Here is a 22,960-nt window from a genome sequence, read left to right as displayed (position 1 = left end):
CACTGTAGAGAGAAAGCTGAAGAAAACTGTTGCAGACGACGAGAGAAAGACAAACATTATATATGGGATCATAGGAGATATTAAATGAGATTACGATAAGATAAAATAAGATTAGATAAGATAAATGCTCCTTTATTGATCCTCTGTAGAAGAAATACAAAATGTACACAGCAGCACAAGGAAGCCACAGTGCAAGGGGAAAATATATCAAAACGATAGAAATACAAATAGAAACAGAGTCTAGAATTTGTAATACTAGGCTGTATTACAAATGCGCAATATAAGAAAAAAAGTTGTGAAATTGTGCAATCTGTCAAAAATGATCTTTAATAATAGCCGTGCTGCGTTTATCTTTGTCCGTCTGAATCCGGTTCATAACTTTATTTATTCTCATCACAGTGCGACAAATTTCAACTTTGTATTCATGTTCGTATTCCCACAAAGAGCTCTCTCATTCTTCTGTGCGATCACAGCTCGGCTTATTCCCCGTGTTGTTGTTTCTTCACAGCCTCACACACATTGCATTTATGTTTTGTTTGTGTGAAAGCAGCTACACAATTTTCTACGTCTACGTGGCAATGATGTCTTTCATATAAGATGTTGTTGTTTGTTTGTCTTGTTTTTTTTTTTTTCTCCCCCGTATAACCTTTTACTTTGTGATAGAAACGGAAAGGTCAAACGGCGTCTGACTCATGATCGAGAATTCAGAGCTACAGTAAAAACCTTTTTCTCCCACAATGCACTCCGGAGTCTGTAGAGATCCGGGAGAGAAGCAGGTGGTAGAACCGCGGGAGGAGAGTGACAGCCGAGCTTTACCACGGCGGCAGGCTGAAGAATGAGACCGTGTTTCCCTCTTTGCTACATCTGAGATTTCCATTTCCTAATGCGAAGGGAGGAGGGAATTAAACAACGCGGCTCAGACATTTATGTGCCTGCCATAAAGCTCGGACATGTTGAATTTATGAGGGTTTGGACCAGTAAATACAGCACTCAGGAAATGTGATTAGGCCCATAAATAGGGCAGTCCCCCCCACTGTCCTACCCTTCACCCAAACTATCTCACCAAATAGGACACTTTCCTTTCTACACTGCTCTACCCCCCCCCCCCTTCCAGGGTTTCATTCTGAACAGATATCTCACTGTAGATAAGGGAAATTACACGATTTCTCTATCTTACTTCATAAACATCTTCCTGTAGCGTCATCATTCATGAGCACTGTTGTTATTATTATTATTATTATTATTATTATTAAATCCTACCCCATTATTTCTTTGCTCGGAATTGTGTGATCCTCTATCTCAAAGATTTACTATGTGAGAATAATTTTCACGAGAGCTTGTTGGTTACCTACAGGACGAACCATTGGAGAGGACTAGATAGTCTCAGAGTCACTACAGAGTCGTCTATCCTTCACATATATATATATATATATATATGTTTTTCTTTAAGTGTATGAATTCTCAAATGTGAAATTTCCATCGAGCTTCTGTGTCAAACCATTAAAGATTACTACAGCATTTTATAAATCCTCCCATCCCACCTTCATTTATAATCTGGAAAGGTTGGAAAGACAAGATTATACCAATACTTTACAAAACTGTTAATATCTTCCATTGCTTCTTTTACCCTCACACTTGGGTTGTTTAAGACAAATGTCTAATTTTATTTGTCCCCGTCCTATTCTTCTTTTGTCAGCCATTACTCTGTGGGAGGATTAGTTATGATAACAAGATTATAATGTTGATCTTATCATTCCCCCCCCGCAACACTGGAAATATCTATTGTCGTTGCAGAAATGATGTAGGTTGATAGATAATTGTTTATCTGGTTATTATTATTATTAGTGTTTCATTATCCAACGTTTCTGAACGGAAAGATCAAGAAGTCAAAATATGACATAAATACAGTGTTTAGTTTTACAAGAAAAAATGTAATTAAAAGGGAAAAAATATAAATTTCAAGAGTAAGGTCATAAATATTATGTGAATTTAGTCTTAATTGTAGTCTTTGTGTTGATTGAAAAAGATTGGTAATTAGGATTTATAACTCTGCTCACTGCTAACTGCTTGATTATATAAACAAAAGGATGTTCTTCAAAGTGCTTGACCTTTTCCTGGTTGAATTATGCGTTTTTCCCTCGTAATTAATGACCGATTATTCTCAGATTCACGCGGTGTATTGTATTATTCAATTTGACACACATTGTATATTTATGGTGCCCTTTGTTTTCTCCGCTCCTTGTTTTCCAGGTGGAGTGGTTGAAGAACGAGGAGATCATCGACCCTGCGGAGGACAGAAACTTCTACTTCACCATCGACCACAACCTGATCATCAAACAGGCGCGGCTCTCCGACACCGCCAACTACACGTGTGTGGCCAAGAACATCGTGGCGAAGAGAAGGAGCACGACGGCGACCGTTATCGTTTACGGTCAGTTGCGTGCTTGTGTCTTTGTGTGTGTGAAGACTACACAACTAGAGACCTTTCTACTTAAAGCTATAGTTAAACTCATTTATCTGAAGTGTATGTGACATTTTATGTGTCTTATATTTAAAGTTTCACATGTCTGACACTTTTTTTTAAAATGGGAGCTGCAGTTACCCAACATAGTCTGTGATGAGCCAAGCCAGCACCCATCTGCCACATGGAATTAGCTCTACTGCCATGCCAACACACGCTCTTTTGTGATTGGCCCGATATTCCCACATCACCCTTAACCCCATCCAATTAAAACCCACCAATCGCACCTTCGGTTTGAAATGAAAGACTCTGGCTTTCCAAGCGGCTGCACTTTGAGCGGCCACCAAATGAGTTTTGCGACATATGGCACGAGAACATCTGTGAAAATACGGATTTGAAGAGGTCTGCTCTGAAGGGTATCGGCTTGTTTTTCGGTCCAAGCCCATCCTGTTAACAAAAACACTGTGAAGAAAAAGGTTTTTTCCCCGGAGGGAAAACGCCTCATCTTTTTTTTTTTATTCTTCATTTTACCAAATACCAGCGCGACATGGGGGGATAGGAAACATTTTGAGGAGAGAAACAATATATAAGGAAAAACTTCACATCACACACACACACACACAAACGGTGTTCCTCTCAAATATAACACGGGCTCTATTCACTGGGAGGAGTGTTTCAATCAAAAGTACCGGTGCGTGTGTGCGTGTTGGATACACACGGCGAGAGATGGAGTGGTTTGACACTGATGTATCCTCACAGAAATAGATTGTTCAATCTTCTCAGCGGCACAGCGGCCTGGCTGACACTGTTGACAAGGTGAAATAGCAGTGGAGGAAGAAAAAAAAAACAACAGAGGAACATATGGAGGGGGGGGGGCAGCTATAGATGGAATGAAGACAGGTGAGGAGGAGGGAGAGACCGAGGGGAAGGAAAAGTACGACACAAAAAGTAACTGGTTCTGAATTTCCTGGAGGATGATTCCTTTCTAATTGGAGGCTGGGAAGGAAGCAGAGTGGGCACTGTCCACTGGGCTGAGACAGAAGCAGCGGCAGAGGAATTTCAGCCCACTCCACCTCTGCACATGTCAACTCTCCCTGGATGTCCGTGTGACTCATTCTCACTTCATACCTGGTTCCTCCCTTTCCGTCTCACCTCCCCTCGTCGCTGGCTGCACTAACTCTGCCAAGTTTTTCACTCAAGAAAAGCATCGATAATACAAATTAAAAATCAAATGTGACGGAATGCAGGAGCATCTCTCAGAGGTGCAGTCACCACTTAAAATAACAGACTACAACGACTGACACCCCTGCTTTGTGTTTTTATTTCATGATATTTGTTTTTTTTCTCCTCCCTGTGCGCTCAGCAACAAGGGGAAACCATTTTCAAGCCGAATGACAGTTTAACTGTCGGTTGCACAACTTAATGTTTCTGCATATGCGTGTCAGTCTGTGTCTTCTATCAGTGAGTGTGTTCTCAGCAGGGGAAATTTGTGCCACAGCAGCAGCAGTGTAATCCAACAATTGCACAAGGCTGTGTGTGTGTGTGTGTGTGTTAGTGAGACTGTCTGTTCCAACTAAACTTCTACGACCTAGCTTCGTGGCATCTGTTAAATACACACTTACTCCGTCGAGACAAATTGTTCAGTAAAATGAAACGACAAAATCACACATTTCTCCATCAGGGACGACACCCTGTATACGAGATGATTAAAATGACTGATGCTTGTGTCGTTTAATTCCTTCATCAACATTACACAACCTGTAGTATTAATATTCGTATATATCCGCTGCATTTTGTTGTGTGGTTCAGCTAAAAATGTTTTATTGGTCCCAAAACGAGCAATTTCCCTTCACATATACACGACAGTCTATAAATACAGTACTTCAACATCATTCCACACCATAAACCCACATTACGTCAAAGTGCATTTATCAATTGAAAATTGCTGCTCATTATGTCCATAGTGTAATTGCAGGGAAATGTATCAAATGTATTCCTGATGGCTTTAGATTGAATTAGTCATAGAGGATATGTGGGGGGTCATTGCTTTTACCATCAACCCTTTCGAGAGCTTCGTGGCAGATCTGGATGTTTTTTCATTTTTCTTTTCCACCTGACATCTCTCTGCCTCAGGGACACACGGTTGAAAACACCTTTGCATTCGGGCGGCACACAGTTGGTGGCTGTCCTAGGGTTATTAAAGCCCTGATGGATCAATGCACTTCACTGACTGATCCGTGTCTGTCCTCAGTGAACGGTGGTTGGTCGACATGGACGGAGTGGTCGGTGTGTAACAGCCGTTGCGGTCGGGGCTTCCAGAAACGGACCCGGAGCTGCACCAACCCCGCCCCTCTCAACGGCGGGCTGCCCTGTGAGGGCCAGGCCATCCAGAAGCTGTCCTGCACCTCACTGTGCACCGGTAAATCTGCTCTATTCCACCTGAACTCAATGGTGTACGCCACTGTATTCACGCTACCATGCCCGTATTATACTGAACTGCATCCACTTCTCCTTTGTGCTGGTTTGCTTTATGGCCACCGGCCTCTGCCCGTTTCCCTTTGTGCTCAGATTTCACGGCTTTTTCCCGTCCTCTGTATGCTACACGTCAGAGGGCTTTGGGGCAGAGTGGAGGACATTATTCTTGGCCTCGTCTTTTTTCACATGCCGTGTCTCATCTTGTGCTTCCTATTCCCTTGGCTCTCCTCCCTCCAGTGGACGGTGTGTGGACCGAATGGAGCAAGTGGTCAGCCTGTGGGACAGAGTGCACCCAGTGGATGAGGAGGGAGTGCAACAACCCAGCCCCTAAGAACGGAGGGAAGGACTGTGACGGGCTCGTGCTCCTCTCCCAGAACTGCACCGACGGGCTCTGTATGCAAAGTGAGTTGACAGTAATGTTTCTCTCAGAGACTAGGCATTGACAAGTCACTTGTATATATATATTGAAGTTGTGTCAAACGTCTTTAGTAACCGTGATAATGAGTAAGCCAGTTTGAGCCAACGCATTGCTGTGTCTGCTCCACGTGATATTTGACCTTATATGAGGCAGTTATTGGACTGGTGAGTGAAGTGTAACAAAACATGATTTAAACCACTCGTAATCTATGAGTCAATATTTTAAATATTTTCAAAATACACAAATTAAAGCGGAGGTGGGAAACCTCTGGGTAGAACAAAACGTCCTTCACATCGATCCCTTCACGCTGCACGGCAGGTCACAGTCAGGGTGAGGAAACACACTGGTTCTTGTCATGTCGATTTTCAAGAGAATTAAATGGAAAGTGCTTTCCCAGAGAAATAGACAAACAATAAACACGAGTTGATGTCCGTAGTTTGCAGGAACGCACTCAAAGTGATGAAAAAAGGCCAATCTCAAGAACCCTCTTAGCCGGAAACTGGAATGGTTGCAAGGACACTTGCAATACAAAATCAACACACAAGAATAAAGTTACTAACAATATTCAAATTACAACAGCTTTCAAAAGAGCACTTACCTCTGCCAAGGCCTCTTAAATTCAGCCATCAAATTTGACTGATTTATTAATGTCCCTCCCCTGAATGATCTTGATTTTTTTCCTGGTTAATTAGTGATGTGTCCGTAAAGTTTGGAAATCGGTTGAGTAGTTTTTGTGCAATGCTACAAGCTGAGACTGTCACTGAACGAAAAAGCAAAGTTGAAGTCGGAAAATGACAAAGACACAACAAGAAGTACAAAATATTATCCGTGTCAATAATTCTATTTGGCCTAGAGAGAAAATTTGAATAGCTCTTGGTAGGAAAAAAGTTCCTGACCTTGTCTTGATTCTAGTCCTCAATGATATTGTTCCAGAAGGTGTTAAAATATGAGCCATGGCTTTGTTTTCTTTTTCAACTGGAGTGTGTGTATTTCCATCACAGAGTTCGACAGTTGCTCGGCCTCTTTTCTCTCTGCTCGTCTTGCCTCGGCTCCTCCCCTCCCCATCACCCTCCTCACCATGCTCCCCTCTCCTCCTACAAACCTGCTCTTTTCCCTCAGTCCCTCTGGTTTCACGCCTCACCTGCTCCTCACTCTCCTCTATAGCGATCCGCTCAGCGCCTTACATCTCTCCAGTAACAAAAAAAACACCTGTTTTATATGGAAAACAGCAACAGATAAATGATATGAAACAATCGTCCACAACCCCTTTACAATTTATGACACCAGAGAGAAGAGTGTGGTAACATTTGAAACCGCATGGAAAATGTGGGTTGAGTCCTAATGGCACAAGTATAGCAGCAGCAGTTTTTTCCAAGGTGGAGGCAATTATATTTGTTGACTTGTAGGAATAGTGCTTGTTTCTCCCTGCGCGCGGAGTAATTGGCAGACAAGCGTCTGACGTGAGGGGAGAGAGAGGCCGGTGGGAGTGAAGAGGAGCGAGAGCGCAACAGCCCAAATAAAGTAGCGCACCTATAGACCTGTGCTCGTAATTATGTCGTCAATTCTCATTAGTGGTTCTGCTCACGGAACAAGGGGAACATGGAGGAAATGGAAATCCTCAATCACAAGTTTGTTCAGGGCTCAACCTAATACAAAAATGATTTCTAGGAGAAATGCATTTGGAATTGAAGATAAAACTGACCTGACCGGATGATTCAACACAAATGTAGATAGTCATTTACATGGATGGAAATGCAACTCCAAATACATCCAGTGACTCATCTCCGATTTTCAAGGCTAAAACTCTGAACATGATAATGGTTTTCTAGGCTGAAGCACGGCCATTGTTCCTCATAGTCACATACAGGGACATTTTGGGGCTGCTGCCTTCATATTAATGTAAATTTCAGGTGGACTTTCCCTACATGGGAGGTCTCTTGAGATTAAAGTCTGTCAACCAGACTCTGTGGATACTTGGTCATTTGATCCCAGGACATGCTGCTGGGGGTGTATATTACATGAAAACCCAGATACTTGGATTCAAAAATACTTTACATTACTTACTTTTCTTTAGAGTTGGAGCTTTTATAGTAGATTTTCATATTTTGACTTTCAAAGACAGCTGATAACAACGCGTCTCATCTTCCTCCAACTTTTCAGAGATGAAACCAGAATAATCCACTGATACAAGCACGGACCAAATGTAAGCTGTCAATCAAATCTCACCAAAGTTTTCATAAACAAACTTACTGGAAAATGTAAGACGTGAGCATAGGTCAGTGTAATAAGATGTATTGACCTAAAGTGAAACAAATGAACGAGCACTTAATGTAAATTGAGACACAATTTAGGACCTATACTGCACCCAGCCACCAGGGGGCGTATGAGACACTTTGGAATTTGTGGAGCAGTGACATCCTCCATCTTTATGTAGAGTCTCTGGTGAGTTGACATGCTCTTATACAGATATATAATATATCTTCCTGATCATGTTATTTGTAGTTTGTGATTTATTTGTATAACTCCTCTATAACTTTGGGAGATTGTGGCTTGAACTCTCTCAACACCATTGTGGTATTTTTGGTAAAAATCTAAATTAAACCGATTAGTCCCCCAGTCATGAATGAACACTGTAACTTATCAGTGAGCCCAAAGCCTGTTACTTGTGAGTGGGACTCTGCAGCCAGAGGGGAATAGATAGTGGAGGTGATTTAACAGATGACGTGAGCAGTGGAATAATATAAAATAATCCCTTCGAAGCCTGTTCCCGTAGGCACATTATTGACAGAACTTCCTGTATATGCAGAGCCCTGCCCTCTCCCAACACAGTGTATTATATAGCTCTGATCCATCACAAGGATTCCCTGAGGCCCGGGAGGTAGGGCCACGGAATCTGGGATAAAACCCAGAGAGGTATAGATTCAGACTCATTTCCCCTGAATGATTTTCTGTCTTTAAAGTGACTCCACAGACTTGGCTTTATGTCAGCACTAATGTTTCAACTGCTTCCTGTAGCATTAACAGGAATCTCTGACCTGTGTGTGTGTGCGTGTGTGTTTGTCAGTGTTTTTTGCATACAGAGCATTCTATTAGAACAACTGTATCATATGTAAAGGCTGTAAATGAGTCCTGCATCATTCTTCCACTGTTGGATGATGGCTCTTTTAAAGCTCGTTCTGTACGCGAGCCACTTGTCAGGTAATTTGACATTTTACGTTTCCTCCTTAAGTTTAGAAAACAAACAGAAAACCTCGGATAGAGTGCCAGATTGTTTGTTTTGTCATTTTACAATTCAATACAATTTCAAATAAAGAATGTGTAACAGTGCTATCTGTTAAACCGATTCATACAATGTTACCGTCACAATGCCCATCCTTCTGTTGTTACGCAACACATCCACTAGAGGGCAGCACTGAGATAAGAGTTTCTTACGACAAAAAAACAACATGATGACAGTGGAGGAGGTTGTGATGTTTGTCCCTGAGCCTGGATAGAGTAACGCGATATAGTCGCCTGTAGTTTCTCACCATCTCACAACATCTCTCCTCAAAAAGTTCCACCATTGTTGAAATTTCTTCCCTGTGTCCTACGATCATCTCACTTGGACTGTTAGCCCCACTCTACCCTCCACCTCGTTCTGCCTTCTTTCCCTCACCAGCTCTCTCTCTCTCTTCCAAAGTCTCTCACCTTTTTTTTCTCCAAAGTTGTCCTGTTAATTCCTAAGAGGAAGAAATCCATTCGAGCTCACACACTCTGCCCTGCATGTGTGCCTCCTCTTTCCTGTGTATATCCGTGTGTGTGTGTGTGTGTGTGTGTGTGTGTGCGTGTGTTTGTGTCTTACTTTTTTAGAGTTGTTGTGTGATTGAAATATTTTGGCCTGTTGACATTTGTCTGACACATCGATCAGGATTCTTGGAACAGATTCACTCAGAGATTCACTGTGTCATCCTCGAGAGCACCACATTTCACTCAGTACCCACTCTCTCACTGTGTTGGTGTGAACATGTGCTACTAAAAAAACTAAAAGACTTCCTGGGCAAATAAAACCCGCCGTGTGGTCCCTGGAACCACAGTACTCACTGGAGGAACTGGCTGTTATGTAACAATGTTTGTTGGATTGTACAAAAAGATCAGCAGGTGCTGGAGAGCATCAAACCAGCTCTCCTCTTCCCATTTTAGTTTCTCCTCATTGTGGATTCAATTTGTTTTCAGCTCATTTTGCGTTTCGCCATTTTCCGCTCCCTTTTTTCTCAATGTCTTGTCCTCGCTGTTTAATCTTCTCCTTCCATAATACTTGCATTGGCTTTTACTGAATCAGTCATGCTCCATTTTACTGCCGTCATGTTTCCATATTGTTTGAACAAATGTGATATATTTAGAACATGATAAATCTCTGTCACGGCGTCCCGCCGCTCTTATCATCGCTCATTCAGACGTTTGGTCGATGCTATCATGTAAATGCAGCCTCTTGCTTCATCCCTTTATGAAAGACTTTTAAAAAATATGATAAAACAGTGGTGCAACATGCTAATTCACCGAGTGGACTTCGACAATTCAACCGAGCAGTGTCGCCCGTCTCACCTTCAACATCCAATCATGTGTGCCGTGTGTTTTTTTATTTGCACGTCACCCCACTTAACCCCGTCAGTGTCCCTTCCCCTTTGGTGCCCAATCGGCGTGGGTCTCCTACCGTCAGCTGGTCTGGCAGGAAGCTTTTAAAGGCACCATGTTGCTGCATTGCCGTTATTAATTATACACCAGAACCTCAATTATTCATCAGTACATCAGCAGTTTATTTGTGTCTTAAACCTTCTCTCTGCCCTAAGTGGACCATTCAACATGACACAACAGCTACTGCCTTACAGACACTGAGGTTTCTAAATTTTTGTATGTGGTATTAATATGTGAAGTAAGCTATATGTAAAAAGTATATTCGGCACAAAGAAACCAACTTTGTCATGTCAATACATTGTGTTGTGTCCTGTCATGTCTGTCCCATTTTATTTGACGTTTGTTTGATTTTTGTGTTGTCCCTCTCCTTCCTTCCTCGCATCCATTCCATCATCCCCCCCCCCCCCCCCCCCCCCCCCCCGTCCTAAGGTTCATTGTTTCAGAAGTCCACTGAGTCCAAAGAAAAGAGTGGTTTGGGAATCCCATGTAAGTCGATGTTTTATGTTTTATCATCATCCATCCTTCTTTTGTCTTAACTCATCTTAGTGTTCCTTTCTTTTCATTTAGCTTTGACCTTTAGATCACTGTTTTGTTGTTACTCTGCAGTTTGAGTTTTTTTTATGATTTGTTCTCCTCATGTCAAATCGTTTTTATCTAGTGGTGATCAGACAAATGTCTTCAGACGGTGGCTTCACTAGTTTTTCATTCTGTTCTCAGACAAAGGAAGTCACGAGTAGATGAATCCCTCATAAAACATGAGTTCAAGTTAATTTAGCTATAGATTTAAAAATACATCTAACTGCAAATGTGCAAGTTATTTCCATACTATGGGCCATGAGCAATAAACAGAAATCAAAGTTAGAGGTTTTCCTTCTTCCTTTCTGCTTAAACTCTGGAAAACAGAAGAATAAAAACTGCAGAGGCATTTAGAGAGTGCGTGCATCCACCGGGGCCCGGCAGTCCCCTTATGAAACCACATTTAAATTTACTAGATCTGCGCCGAGTTACACACGCTCACAAACTGCAGTCCCTAAATATGCTTGATGTTTCTCCTCAAGGTGCATGAATTATTCTCTGAGAAATCTTGTAAGATGCCCTCGCACAGTGATAAGGAAGGTGAAGAAGAATCTCTGGATCTCCGCCGACATTTCGAGTGCTTTGCAGAATCCTGCTTATAACAAACAAACAAACAAACACAGATGAAAACATAAACCCCTCCGTGGAGGTACTAACGTCACACACATTGTTAAGATATGAAATCATTCAAAAAAGAAATACCATAGTTTTGATGCATCTGAAAGTCCTGTCGTGCATATGCTGCTCAAACAACCAGTACATAATGGGAATCAGATCCAGCTCCAGTATGCACCGTGGTGGTGACAGATTCCTTTTAATGTACTTGATTCTCTCTCTCCCTCTCTCCTCCTGTGTGATGGCGGCGAATCGATCCAGCACCAGTTCACTCGATTCACATTTTGTTGCAGCCGTGGTCATTTTGGAGAGAAGCCAGGCGGCTTTGTGTTGTTGCCAAATCAGGCAGTTTGCCTCAGTTGTCGACACTCGCTTTGTGTTTACAAGCACATTGTTCCACTCACCACTCATCACACTACCATCCAACAGATGAGAATTCAGCTCTACTGGTTTGACTCTTTCTGCTTTGACACATCCAACAAATGAGCGAGGAATTGGTTCAATTGGTCCGTTGCAAAATGGTGGACTGAATTTGACAGGTATGAAATAAAATCAATAAACAGGGTGAGAAATGTTATTAAGGTAAAAAAAATATATTCAGCTGTAGCTCTTACCCTCCGTCCATCCTGTCCTGCTCCCTTCTCCTTCTCTTTTTCTGTCCATCTCTCACTGGTACTATTGGTTCCACATAGTGACATAATGAGGGAGATTTGCTATAAACTGGGAGGGAGACAGAGACAAGAGGACCTCTGCCATTCCTTATTACTGGGCTTTCTTCCCTGCTCGTGCCAGGAGCTTTCGTTTCATCGTCAGAACAGTCCACCAGCATCTGTGACGGGTTCTAATGATGCCAGTTGAGGGTCCGCTGAAGCAGACTTGGTCTTCCCGGGTGTTTTTGAGAGATGACTGGTCCCAGACAGAAACAGATACAGAGGGAACTGGAGAGGAGATGGAGGCAGTTGGAGCTCATTTAACAGATGTCACTCTGCTTTTTAATATTCAAGAAATACAGTGGGTAACATGAGCACTGGGAGGTTGCACGAGTGGCTTTGAGACTTGCTAATTAGTGCGACTGCAGTTATAACTGCCATTTATTTATTTACTAGACTGAGTGTTAACAATGACATCATACTTAGCTGGATAGTGACATTTTACCTGATTCATCCTTGTTATTAGCTTCTGCATATTGTCCCTGAATTTAATTTAGACTCATGCTTATATTATACGATTCCATATAGCTGCTAGTATGTGTGTGACATAATGTTCTACAAGGGACCGGTTCAAACACCTAGTATAAACAGAACTGTGGCTTGTCTCCAGTCCAGTCCATGTCCATTTGTGTATCGGAGTATGTCAAGGCTAGATACCAAACTCAGCACTGACCACCTGCACAGCTTGTCGGATGTTGTAGCTTTGTTAGCAAATTCATATTCTGCATCCTCAGCTCTCAGTTAAAGGAGCAACAGAAGATGTAAACGCTCTGTTGCACAAGCGTGACCACGCTCCATCTGCCGGGAGTTGATATGGTATCAACAGAGAGAGGCTGAGTTATTATGCAGATACGCTGAGATTTCTAAAAACATGGTTCCTGTCCCACATTCTCTGTCTAGGAATATAATCTCCCAGAGCAAGAAGACCATTCCCACCTTCTCAGAGAGATGCTTTTTGGATTTTGACATGAGAGGGCATTGATCATTGTCTTTGCACTGTTTACTTGACCACAACTAGGTTCATTCACACCTATCTAGATGTCACAATAATGTCTCTGCCATTCAGTATAGTCACGCTCTAGTCACTGTCCACTTGTTGGTGCTATGGCTGATGAACTTTAAGAGAATCTCATACATGGAGCCTGAAAACATTATATCGTTATATAAAGTCTGAAAAAAAATGTTTCAAATTGTTTGCCAAGCGTGAAGTCCACAAATCAGGACTCTTCGTGTAGGAATCAAATACAGAAAACTTTAGATACAATTGTAGATATTCTAAATAATTTGTTTCTGTAATTTTGAACAGAAAATAGTTGGAAATAAATATAATTAAATACAAAATATGGCAGTGGTTGCTGTCTGTTTCATTAATGCTGCCGTTCCATACAAAAAGCAATGCATGCTTTTATTCTCATGCCCTGATGTGTTTGCTTCTGTATCTTTAAGAATATGACAGAGCTGTTTGTGTCAGTTACAGATGTAGCGGACATTCCTGGCCTCAGAGCCCTCAAAGAGTTCATAGGGACAACGTTCAGCTTCTTTATGGACCTGACATCCTCCAATAAAACCATCTGACTCATATGGAACAGAGAAAATAACAACCCGCTCACAGGAAAGAACCAACTCGTATGATGTAAAAGAGATTTACAGTAGATGGTGGATTAAAACTGGACAGAAGGCAAACAGGCAAACAAATCCTGCAACAATATGGACTGGTTAATATTTGACTGCTGCCTCCCTCAGAGAAGATGACATGAAAGGATGATCATTAAGGTGTGAGTCATTCCTCCAACCTTGGACTTTCAAAGACACGCACAAAAGCACCACATTCCTCCGTCTCTCCTTTTCCCTCGCTCCTCGGGGGGTTTCCAAATGACAGATCACAGCCCTGTTCAAACCTGGTATTAACACCCCTCTCTGGTGATTTGAGCACAAGTAGATACACACACACACGGGTGCAGGTGTGGATGCACCCAAGACGCACTGAGATCCAGTGTCTTTAAGCTATGTCAACACAAATGCAAGCTGTGCCCCATTGAGAGACCCACACCGAACACATTTTCACTCTCCTCAGTGTTTCCCATACATTGACTCATTTCTGGCCGCAGCCACAACACCATCACTGATCGTCACAGATTGATTGTCTAATTATTTTTTTGGTCAAATTAGTCAAATCTTATCTCACAATAGAGCATTGATTCTCTCAGTCCCTCCTGGCTCCGCTCTGTCTCTCTCTCTCTCTCGCACCCACACACAAACACATTAACAACGGATCCATCTGTATAATCAGACATCATTTGGTCGCCGCACACAGAATTTACTTAGGTCTGTATTTGCATGTAAAGCGGGGGAAGTGAGATCCGATCACAAGCGGTAAATCGAGAAGCATGTGGAGACACATTCTGATTCCACATGTGAGCTTACGTATTTAAAACTGTCTGCGTGTGATCGGAACAACTGAGACAAATGTGAATACCAGGTCTAAACAAGGCCATAGGCAACCTGTCCTTCATTACACCACACTGCAACCTTTAAAAACCTTTCTAACATGTGTCTTAAATATGATGGAACAATGTTCAACTAGACTGTAACCTAGTGGTTATTATTCCTCCAGTATAAATATGAGTACTATGATGCAGTTCTCAGGTTTTTAGGCCTTAGGAAAGTTGAAGAATGAATGTGAGGTCCGAGTCAACATCTACCATGTAACCAACTATACTGCCACCTTGTGGCAATTCAGAATTAAGCATTTTACATATATTCACTATTTACATATCATGTCCTATGCATGTAATGATAGTGTTAGAAAAAGTGGATTATCTTGTTTGAGTCGTTGCATATTATCTCTGTATTGTCTTAGATGCTCATGGTGGAAGTCAGTTTTTTGTCACATTTTGAAACTAAACTCCGGATTTAACAATTCAGTAGATGAAGGAATATTTTCTCCTGCTGAGCCACAGAGAGCAGACCTTTAGTCTTTCTCTGATTTTTTTATTTCACATATCTTTTCTTGCATAATCTTTTACTTTTCCTCCAAACCAAATCAGAAGCTACCTAGATTCAGATTGGTAAAGTCCAAAGTAGAGTTTTACATCTTTTTTTCTATTGCTTAGCTTTTATGGTCCTTCCTGCTCCTTTTGCTAAGTACATGAATCAGAGTGAGTCAGTGCTGCGACCAATCCGGCTGCAAGCCTCCTTCAGACCATCCAAACAAAACATCCCACTAGCCAAATGAAGACCGTGCTGGCAGGCCTTTAACCCTGAAACAGCTGGGCCCTCTGGCAGAACCCCCTTCGTCTGGCAGCCAGCTCCTCTTCAGGGAGAAGCCACCTCGATTTGACGTGAGGTTACCGGGCCGTCAGCTAATGCTTTGGGTCCCCGCCAAAGAAATCTCTACAGCTCATCAGCACTAATCCAAGTAGGCTATAGGCCAATTATTTCTACCCTTCTAATAATGACTGGGTTAATGTCATTACATGACTTTTAATCCTCAATTTTCTTCATAGACGTCTTAGCATCTGCTAACATCATCCCCGTACAACATTTCCCCTTAAGCGTGATTATCTTCCACCATCGCTCAACCGGTCACATCAGCTCATTGCATTTAGTTTAGAACGCTCATTTCTTCCACCATGAATCATTTATTCCATGTTAGTGCATCATACTAAATAAACCATCTTTTCATTTGGACTCACTTGTTGCCTGTGTGTTCCTTTGCATTGGAAGTCACAGCTCCCTGTGTGAGACTGATCAATTTAATTTACCATCTCCAATGGGATCCATGCCTCCGTTATGACCTGAGCCATGGACATGTGTGACGGGAGACTGCAAGTGTTGTTTTCATTCATAAATACACTAAAGGAAGTCTCAGTGTCTCTCTCATAGAAGAGCTTCTATGTATGTAACCGCGTGTGTTTGGCTTCACATGCTCTGTGACACTTGGGTTTCACACTATGAACGAGCTCTCATAACTCTATATACAGAGTTGTTGTAGAAATGCTCCTTTCTGGCTGCGCTGACTCCAAACTTTACTTCTTGGCAACGACAACCATCAAGTTTTCATTTTCTTTTATTCCATCCTCACTTTAGACGATAAGCATGGATACATTTACAAATCACGCTTGGCTGTCTCTCTCTCTCTCTCTCTCTCTCTCTCTCTCTCTCTCTCTCTCTTCCGCTCTTCCCTGCCAGTTACTTAGAGCACGTGTCTTGCCAGGAGTGCAGTATGGAGGCTCTTTGTGCCAAGAAAAGATCAAAAAGGCCGTTGAATGAGGTTCAAGTAGTGATTGTCCTCAGCTCCGCTTTGGATGCAGATCACAGGGACGATAGAGACGAGCTAAGCTGAGTTATCCTTGTTTCTGTCCTTCTTTAAATCCTCTCCGTGGCAGATTGGACGGACTCTGAGAATGACAAAGAGCTCAGCCAATCAATAGCCGGCAATCCATGCTGACTGAGGGTGAACCGGGGATTCTGTTCAGCTGGTCCGTGTGTGTGTGTGTGTGTGTGTGTAATCAGCCATGTGTGTGAGAGGCAGTGTATCATTTATGCAGCTTCCTCAGCCTTAGAGGTCCATGCACTAAACACACACACACACGCACACACACACACACACACACACACACACACAGTCTCACCATATGAAACCAAATTCCCAGAGATGTACTGGATGAATGATACAATTGCAATTACAATGCCAATTATTACAGACACCATAGTCAGCTGGAGCATCGGTCAGTCCACACACACACACACACACACACACACACACACACACACACACATACAGTCTCACCATATGAAACCAAATTCCCAGAGATGTACTGGATGAATGATACAATTGCAATTACAATGACAATTATTACAGACACCATAGTCAGCTGGAGCATCGGTCAGTCCACACACACACACACACACACACACACACACACACACACACACACACACACATTCACTTTTATACACTATCGCACTCACTTCACCTCAATTCGGCAGGTGCTTGGTGAATACTAGCGAAATATTTACTTTCTTTGCCACCAAACCTCATTTGGCTTTGACCACACTTACTGTGGGCACAACCCAATATTCCATCTTGTTTCAGGAAGGTAAACCTGTTGTGCAAAACCGTGACAATTTGCTTAGATTTGCCGCAATGAAAAAAATATGTGAAACTCTTACCCTCAGACGTCTCCATCACTGTCCCTAATCCCAATGACAAGATTTTGTGACTACAGAAAGATAGACGGGGGCGGTAAAAACTTTATGGATTCGTCCTCCACCCATGCGGTGGAACTATGACGGACGGGTCAGTCGTCAATGTGTTTGTGAGTGAGATGGAGAGAGGAGTGAGAGACAAGCAGGGGATGAGTGAGTCACTGAAGAAAATCCATATGTGGCAGTCAATGCTGACATTGTGGCGGGCCATCACAAATAATCAATGTATGGGAAACGATGAGTTTAAAAACATATGTACGGTTGATTGCCAAACCGGCAGGACACATTAGAGCGTCGTGGGCCACCACAGTCGAGGGAATTATTGGGAAACATTGTTTGTTTGTTCTTGCATTTGCTCAGACATGTGTGTGTGTTGGTGTGTGTGTGTATTCTGACCTTTAGAAGTGAGCGTTCTATAGAGAGTTGTCAGATTGTAGAGGCTGAAACATCACAGACAGGAGGTTGGAACGTGCGTCTTTCTTTCTGTTCCCAGGTGATTTAACACTTATGCAATTTCTTTCTGGCGTGTCCACTTTAAGGCACGTCGTTTTCTAACCTCAATTTAGCCGAGTGCTTCAGACATGAAACTGCTTGTCAGCTACAAAGGAGTGAGACAGAGGAAAGGAAGGGAAAAAGGCACATGGACATTTGACTTGTGGGTAAAAGTTCCTGATGTGTCCGTGTGCATGTCTGTCAAGTGTCAGTGGTCTCATGAGGGCTTATACATATGAACATACTGTAGGTGTGTGCCTATCAGTACTCGGGCTGTGCTCATTCCTCATTCTAACACTGCAGTTTTTTGACATTCGGGCTTCACAGAGCGCAGCCCTGAGCCACACTTAGACACACACAGAGGGCCTGACACATTATTCATTTATCTGCGTTTGGTCAAAAGTGCACACCCACGTTCAGCTCCCTTGTTCAGCCTCCATCTTGTCAGAGAAAGACAACCGTTTATGCAAGGCTGTCAGACGGTAGGAGACCATCAGCACAGCTTTCAACCAGAGCAGCAGCAGTTACTTGTTTCATATAGAAGCACAGTGAAATGAAGAAGAGTAGAAGACGAGTGTGTGCGCATGCATGTGTGTCTGAATTCAAAATGATCTCTGCCTCAGGAGGTGGAGGGCTATCCACTAATTGGAAGGTCGGTGGTTTGATTCCTCGCTCCCCCGGCTCGTGTGTCTGTGTCCTGGGGCAAGATACCTAACCCTGAATCCTGTACCATCTCTACACCGGTTTGTGTTTGTGTGTTAAGTGCACACATCCTGTTAAACATTATAAATGGGTGAATATCTCCTGTAATGTAAAGGCACTTTAAGTGGTCGCTTAGACTAGAAAACACTTTATTAAACTATTAGAAGAGAGAATAATAAATCATCCCAACTAAGATTTTGCACTTTAAAAATGTATTTTCAAAAATGCTAATCATTGAAAAGACATTTTCAGTTTCTCAGTAGCAGAACCTTGTATTTGCCCACAGATGAATGTGTGGGCAACACTGTGACTTTGCATAGAAGTCGCTATAAAAAGGAGCGTTATAGCACAGTAAGATTTCAATAACAGATGAGTTATCATGTATCATATTATGTGAAACATTTTATGAGTGCTTTTCATAGCTATTGGCAAAAGGGGGAATTTAGGACAGAAAAAGAAAAACAAGGAACAATAAATTAAAGAAAAAAGAAAACATTTGGTATGGAGCAGCTGTATGTAGGTTACTCAGGCAGCTCGAAGCTCTTATGGGACATGTTGTGTCTGTCATCTCCAAATCAAACAAACGGTGACAGAGGGAGTCAGAGAAAGAGGTGTGAGTTCCAGAGGAAGAGAGAGATCTGAGAGAGATGGGATTTAAACTGATAAAACAGTGGAGAAAGGGTGTTTAGGCCCTCTGCTATAAATCACGTTCCATACAGCAGCAGGTACAGTACATCGGAGAGCGCAGCGGGCCGTAGCCTAGTTAACGTATCACAAAGTGTCCCAAAGCACTCAGTGGGAAAGTAGGATAGCAGCTTCTGTTTTATACGGCAGCACTGGCAGCCCACACGTTCTGAAGTTAGACCTTCAAGTTAAAGTAGAGCCAGGATAGAGATTCCCTTAAAAGATGAAGACGCTGATGATCATAATTAAGATCAGGGAGTTGGCTCTTAAGAGGATTATCCAATTCTATTCCCCCAGTGGCAAGTGCAAGGACCTTGATAAGGGGGCAACTTTGTGCAGCAGTGTAGTTCGACCCGGTCGGGACTTTACACCAATCTTTTCTTTAACAGCATCAAGAGGACAATCTGGAACCGCATGTGACCAAGGCAGCAGGGGTTAAACTGTGGAGCTGTGAAGGTGTTAACCTCAGGGGAAGTTTGTGTTAAATGTGACTAAACCTATATCTGGCAGCAATTTGAGCTTCTGTAGCTCAAATTGCTGCCAGATATAGGTTTAGCCCCCCCCCCCCCCACACACACACACACACACATATAACCACTCTGACACGCAGATCAAAGGATGTTAACAGGATTTCCGTGAAGGTTTTGTTTCCTAAGCCACAATCTGGTCTATGTGACGAGCATGTGATGTTTTCACACATAACGGTTCTACCTTTAAAAACTCTGGTTTAGGGCTCAAACCTTTGACTTGTTTGTCTATGCCAGAATAAAAAGGGAGACCTACCCATCACGATGAACGAACACATGAAAAAGAGTAAATAAGATTCAATTTATTTGGAACAGAGGAAAAGCAGTGGAAGCAGTGCTTTGATTTAGGAGGAACGATGAGGAATAAAGCAGGAAGTTGGGACGTCTGATGACAGGCTTCTGATTGGACGGCTGAAGGAGATGACTCCAGGCGGTACAGGGGTGGACGTGGAACTTAACTGACAGCTGATTGACAGAAGAGAGTGAGAACATTTCAAAGTTTGACAGCTCACAGGTGATTGGCTCAAGGCGAGCGTGTCAGGCTGTGATTGGATGAGAGAGAAAATGAGCAGCTGGAGCCGAGAGATGGAGGGAACATGTGGCACTGTTTGTAAAAATAACTGAAACACTTGTGAATAAAGAATAGACCGATCAATTAATCCTTTCAGCCCCTTTTTACTTGGTGTTAGGATGCCATTTACATCATTGTCAACAAAAATACAAATTATAACTGACTGTTATTTGATAAAAAAACATCAATGTTTGTTTCAATATCACATTTTGTACTAAATTTATAAAAAATAAAAAAGTCGACCATGTATTTATATAGATTTTGAAAAATGAGCACCCTCTGTACACCGTCTCTCAGCATGTCCTTTGTTATAGTTTCCAGAGAGAGGCTCTTCAGATAAGATGAAGGTGCACTCTAATAATGTAGCTGACCATACACTTGTGGCAATTAAACATCTTATTTATGTGCTTATTGTGCACATACTATACAGACATCCTTCATATGGTGGTCATTTGATGTAAAACGTGAGTCATAACGGTTCAGAACACTTATTCATTTTTCTGGTCCTTGTCTGAAAAGCTTCGCCCTCTCAAGCTCGGGCTCCCCAGAGAGACACCAGAAGTGGATCATAGCTCCCTCAAGTGGTAAATGAGTAACTACCACCACCGGTGACCTCTCCCTCTGTGCACCGGGCTCAGCCACCGAGGCACGGATGTCTGTGCGCCCCCCTTCGAAGGCTTCGCTCCTGCATAATCAAGTTCATGCTTTCCGAAACGTGTTGTGGCACGACCACAGAGAATCCTCCAGCAAATGACTCAGGCTGTTTGGAGCTAAAAGCCTGTTATCTGCCTCTCAACGTTAAGGGTTAAGAAGGAGCATCCCTCCACTTTTCTGTCATCTCCTTAAAAGATGCATCGACAAATCCCCTCCTACCAGCGACGGAGGACATGATTGGACGAGGGGCGTTTAAAGTGTGGGACTACTCCAAAAGTTTCACGGGGCGCTTTCTTTTTTCTTTTTAAACATGGAGGCTTGTTTGTTTTTGTTGCTTTGAAGTTCAAGTGCAGTTTGGCCTCCTTCGCCCCATTTTCCTCTCCTCCGCTGTCATCACCTTTCTCCCATTTCTTTCCTCCTCTCCTCTCCCTACTCTGATTTGCTGTGCCCTGCTTGTTTCCTCTCATCTTCCCTGTTTCCTTATTCTCTTTTAATATGCCTCTTTTATTCTCTTTATGTTTCTCTACCCTTACCTATCTCCTCTCCTCCCATCTAATCCCTCTATTTCCTCCTTTTCTCCCTATCCTTTTCTATTCACTCCTCATCTGCTGTTCTTTTCTATATTCCTCCCCACACATCGGCTTTCCCTCCTATTACCTCCTTATCTTTCCTCCCCTGGGCTCTGCAGTTGTTGCCTCTCATCCTTTCCTCATTTCTCCTCCCCTTCATCCCGAAGTGTAGCTCATAACTTTTTACCATCCTCATCCCCCATTATTTGAAATTGTCCCAATCATTTCCTCTCTTGTATAAAAAGGATTCGTGAACGACGATTCCACACTATTAAAACCTCGGCCGGGCTGAAGAAGAAAGTTAGGACACTTGTAAAATAATTAACAGCCATATTGAATTTTAGTTTCAGTAGCCCCATGTGTTTTTTTTACGTAAGGTGCTCCTCCCTCGCTCTATCTCTGTCTAGACAAATGATCATTTTCCATAAGCTGGAGGGCTTGTTTCATTTGGAATTAGACCTTGTCCTTTGAGTGTTACAGGTGATCTGAGGTAAAAGTGAAATCACAGAGCACATGTTGAGCATGACACAGACATAGCTGCGTTTGAAACCGTTGCCCTGCTCTCTCATATACATTCCCTCCTAATCTTTGATCTGACACTGTGCCTTTGTTCTTCTCTGCTTCCCTTCCAGCTGCTCCGAGCACAGATGACGTGGCCCTGTACGTGGGCATCGTCATCGCCGTGATCATGTGCCTGGTCATCTCTGTCATCGTGGCGCTCTTTGTCTACCGCAAGACCCACCGGGACTTCGACTCGGTCATCATCGACACCTCAGCTCTCAACGGGGGCTTCCAGTCCGTCAACATCAAAACAGCCAGATCAGGTAAGAAATGATAAAGTAACATTTGATCCAGGGGGGAGGTGTTAAACGTCACAGTAGAAACCCTGATATTTAAATGTAAGGCTAACCTAACATCAAACAGCAGTAAGTTTAAAGCCTGTCATCCCCTGTCACACCCAAGTGACATCAAGGTTTCCTGGAGTGCACGTTCACATCACTGTGTCAGGGTGGGAAAAAAAAACTCGCTGAAGGATTTTCTGGCTTTGAATATTCATCATCCTTCATTATCCTTCGAGATTCGCTGCCTCTCACCCAATGTCAGCCCTCCCACTGACATTGGGTGAGAGGCAGGAAACGCCCTGGACAACAACTATTTATGCTTTACATAAATGGGAAAAGTGTCCAATGAATATGCAGGACCTGCAACAAGTCTGAGCAGCAAAGACCCGGCCGGCCAACGGGTTCAAACCCAGAACCCTCTTGTTGTGAAGGGACAAGAAATCATTGCACCACTGCGGTGCCCTGCTGTTAATAAATAATACAGAAAGTTCTCCCAGTTGCAGTAAAGAAAATAAAGAGCATGCAGAGGCTTCCTGATTGCATGCTTCTTCATTTGAATGGAGCTTTTTATCATGGAACATGGCAGTGGAATAGATGTTTGTCTCTCACCACCTCAAATACTTCAGCCTGATTATCCAGCGAGATACTCACTGCAGGAACCAATCCAGAACTCCACAACTTGATATGTTGCTCTCAACGTTTGGCGTTATATAATTTACATTATGATATATGCTGGTTGGGTGAATATTTAATGTATTATTGTGTTCAAAAGGTGGACACAT

The 22,960-nt window shown here is 42.7% G+C and overlaps 1 protein-coding gene across 1 annotated transcript in view; it reads left to right on the top strand.

Moving 5' to 3' along the window:
• unc5ca (unc-5 netrin receptor Ca) overlaps window positions 1–22,960 on the top strand; it is a 187,465-nt gene that overhangs the window by 142,514 nt on the left and 21,991 nt on the right. Inside the window, exons 5-8 of the mRNA XM_062384878.1 lie at window positions 2,251–2,431; window positions 4,713–4,880; window positions 5,174–5,338; window positions 21,969–22,160. Of these exons, the coding sequence (XP_062240862.1) occupies window positions 2,251–2,431; window positions 4,713–4,880; window positions 5,174–5,338; window positions 21,969–22,160 (706 nt within the window). The remainder of the gene's footprint in view (window positions 1–2,250; window positions 2,432–4,712; window positions 4,881–5,173; window positions 5,339–21,968; window positions 22,161–22,960) is intronic.

This window comes from Platichthys flesus, chromosome 3, assembly GCF_949316205.1.
Source record: "Platichthys flesus chromosome 3, fPlaFle2.1, whole genome shotgun sequence".
Classification (NCBI taxonomy): Eukaryota; Metazoa; Chordata; class Actinopteri; order Pleuronectiformes; family Pleuronectidae; genus Platichthys; species Platichthys flesus.
The sequence above is the reverse complement of the archived record's forward strand: the minus strand, read 5'-3'. Positions and strand labels throughout refer to the sequence as shown.